Source organism: Olea europaea, unplaced genomic scaffold (genome assembly GCF_002742605.1).
Source record: "Olea europaea var. sylvestris unplaced genomic scaffold, O_europaea_v1 scaffold2330, whole genome shotgun sequence".
NCBI lineage: Eukaryota > Viridiplantae > Streptophyta > Magnoliopsida > Lamiales > Oleaceae > Olea > Olea europaea.
Window position 1 is genome coordinate 38,358 of NW_019241408.1, and position 2,504 is coordinate 40,861.

The following is a 2,504-nucleotide window of genomic DNA, read 5'->3' on the forward strand; positions in this document are numbered from 1 at the left end:
TCCATCCCGTCACTGTTCTGGTAGGAATTAGCTCACTTTTCTCATTTTCCACCACTGTGATTCCCCCTTTCTTCGGCACAACTTGAACTTGGTTGATCTATGCACTGTCTAAATTGGGTATATAATGCCGGCATCCAGTAATTTCAATACCTTTTCCCTATTCGCTTCCTTTATGTTTGGATTCAGTCTTCTCTGCCCTTCTGTACTTGGCTTACAATTCTCCTCCATGAGAATTTTGTGCATATACAGTGAAGGACTGATCCCTTTAACGTTAGCTATCATCCACCCAATCCCTGTCTTATTTCTCTAAGTACCCTAAGCATTTTTCTTCCTCCACCTCACTAACTGTGTATGAAATAATCAACGGGAGTGTACATAACTCCTGCAAATAAGCATATCTGAGATGTGGCGGCAGTTGCTTGAGTTCTAATACTGGTGGCTGCTGAATGGAAGGTAATGGTTTTGTGGTCCTTGTTTCTAGCTCCTCAAAGTGTCTCTTTCGTGTGTATGGTGGGTTGGTCTCCAAAAACCTTGCACATGTCTCAATCTCAAGAGAGTCTGACAGGGTTGACTGAGAATGTTCAATACATGCCTCATAAGCATCGGATGTGCTATTAATTAAGAATGTTTCCTGGACCACCTTATCAATGACATTGTCTTGGAAACAGCTATCTGATTCTGAAGGGAGCTTCATGGCCTAAAAGATGTTGAATGATATTTGCTCCTCTCCGAATCTCAAAATTAACTGTCCTCTCTGAACATCAATTAAGGCTCTCCCTGTTGCCAAAAATGGTTTGTCAAGTATCAACAGGATGTCCTTATCTTCCTCCATGTCCAAGATTAGGAAATCTGCAGGGAATATGAATTTTTCAACCTTGATAAGCACATCTTCTATTGTTTCCTTAGGATGGGTCAATGACCTATCAGCCAACTGCAGTGTTACGGTAGTCGCCTTAGCCTCTCCTAAACCGAGTTTCCTAAAAAAGACAGAAGCATTAAATTAATACTTGCACCAAGATCACATAAGGTTTTATCAAAATAAACTTCACCAATAGTGCAAGGAACAGTAAAACTTCGTGGATCTTTCAATTTTGGTGGAAGCATTTTCTGAATTCTAGCGCTGCATTCTTCTGTAAGCATTAATATTTGGTGGTCCTCCAGCTTGTGTTTATTTGATAGAATGTCCTTCAAAAACTTTGCATAGCTGGGCGTTTGAGATAGTGCATCGGCTAGCGGGATATTGATTTGGAGCTTTTTGAAGACTTCTAGGAAAATCTTGTACTGCTGTTCCATTTTATGTTTCCTCAACCGCTGGGGAAATGGAATTGGAGGCTCGTATGGGTTGACTGTAGCTGTGGCTTTATCCCGTAAATTCTCTGAACTTCTCTTTGGAGTTGATTCTTTTGGTTGTTCGTCCTGTTCCACATTTTCTTCCTCTGTAGGAGGTGATGTCTCTCCATTTACACTCAGTCTCTTGACATGTATTTCGGGTAGCTGCACCCCACTTCGAGTTGTAATGGCCTTAGCTTGCTCCTTAGGGTTAATTTCTGTGTTACTCGACATATTACCCGGTGCTCTGCTAGTCAATGCCATGGCTAGTTGCCCCATCTGAGTTTCCAAAATTTTAATGGCTACATTTTGGTTCTGAAGGGTAGCTTCAGCTTTCTCCATGAATTTCCTTAACATCTTTTCCAATTGAGGTCTCTTCTCTTGTTGTTGAAACTGTTCCTGTGGCCTATTCTGATTCTAGTTGCTCCAAGAAAAGTTGGGCTGCCTCTTCTAGCTGGGATTGTAAGTTTTCCCATATGAGTTGTTCTGTTGGCACTGTCCCCACTGTAAATAGTCTGCTTGCTCAATTCCTTGCATTATGATTGGGCACTCTAATATTTTATGCTCAGCTCCACATTCCTCACAATTGCTCTTCTTAACTTGTGCTGACTTTGACATGTTTTCAACCTTGTGACACAAAGAGTCGATCTTTGCGGATATGGCTGAATAAGTGTCTATCTCGTAGACACCGGGACCTTTCTTTGGGATCACCCTCTCAGAAGAACACATGGCTGTAGTGGTAGCCATTCTCTTGATTAATTCCAATGCTCCATCAACTGTTCGTGTGGATATTGAGCCATCTGATACTGAGTCTACCATGCTTTTGTGGTATGGAAGTAACTTTGTATAAAAGAATTGGATTTGGGTCTTTTTATCAAACCCATGTTGAGGGCACTTTCGGAGCATGTTTTTGAATCTGTTCCAGGCACCGTCAAATGATTCAGCTTTCCCTTGACTAAATATTGATATGTCATGTCTCAACTTAGCTATCTTGGCCGGTGAGAAGAACTTTGTGCAAAACTTATGAGCCAGTTCGTTCTAGGTGGTAATGCTTGTGAGAGGAAGTGAATCTAACCACTCAAGTGCTTTATCCCGTAGCATATGTGGTAATTAGCCTTAGCCTAATAGCATCGTCCGAAATTCCTTGATATCTGAAATGTTAGCATATATCCAAG

General features: G+C 41.4%; 1 protein-coding gene across 1 annotated transcript; it reads right to left on the bottom strand.

The window, feature by feature from the left end:
* Positions 1–697: 697 nt before the first annotated feature.
* On the bottom strand, positions 698–1,671 carry LOC111381556. Its single transcript, XM_023005348.1, has 2 exons — positions 1,196–1,671; positions 698–977 (listed from the first exon to the last, which is right to left on the bottom strand). The coding sequence occupies exons 1-2, from the start codon at positions 1,669–1,671 to the stop codon at positions 698–700; spliced, it is 756 nt and encodes a 251-aa protein (XP_022861116.1).
* Between the last annotated feature and the right edge of the window lie 833 nt (positions 1,672–2,504).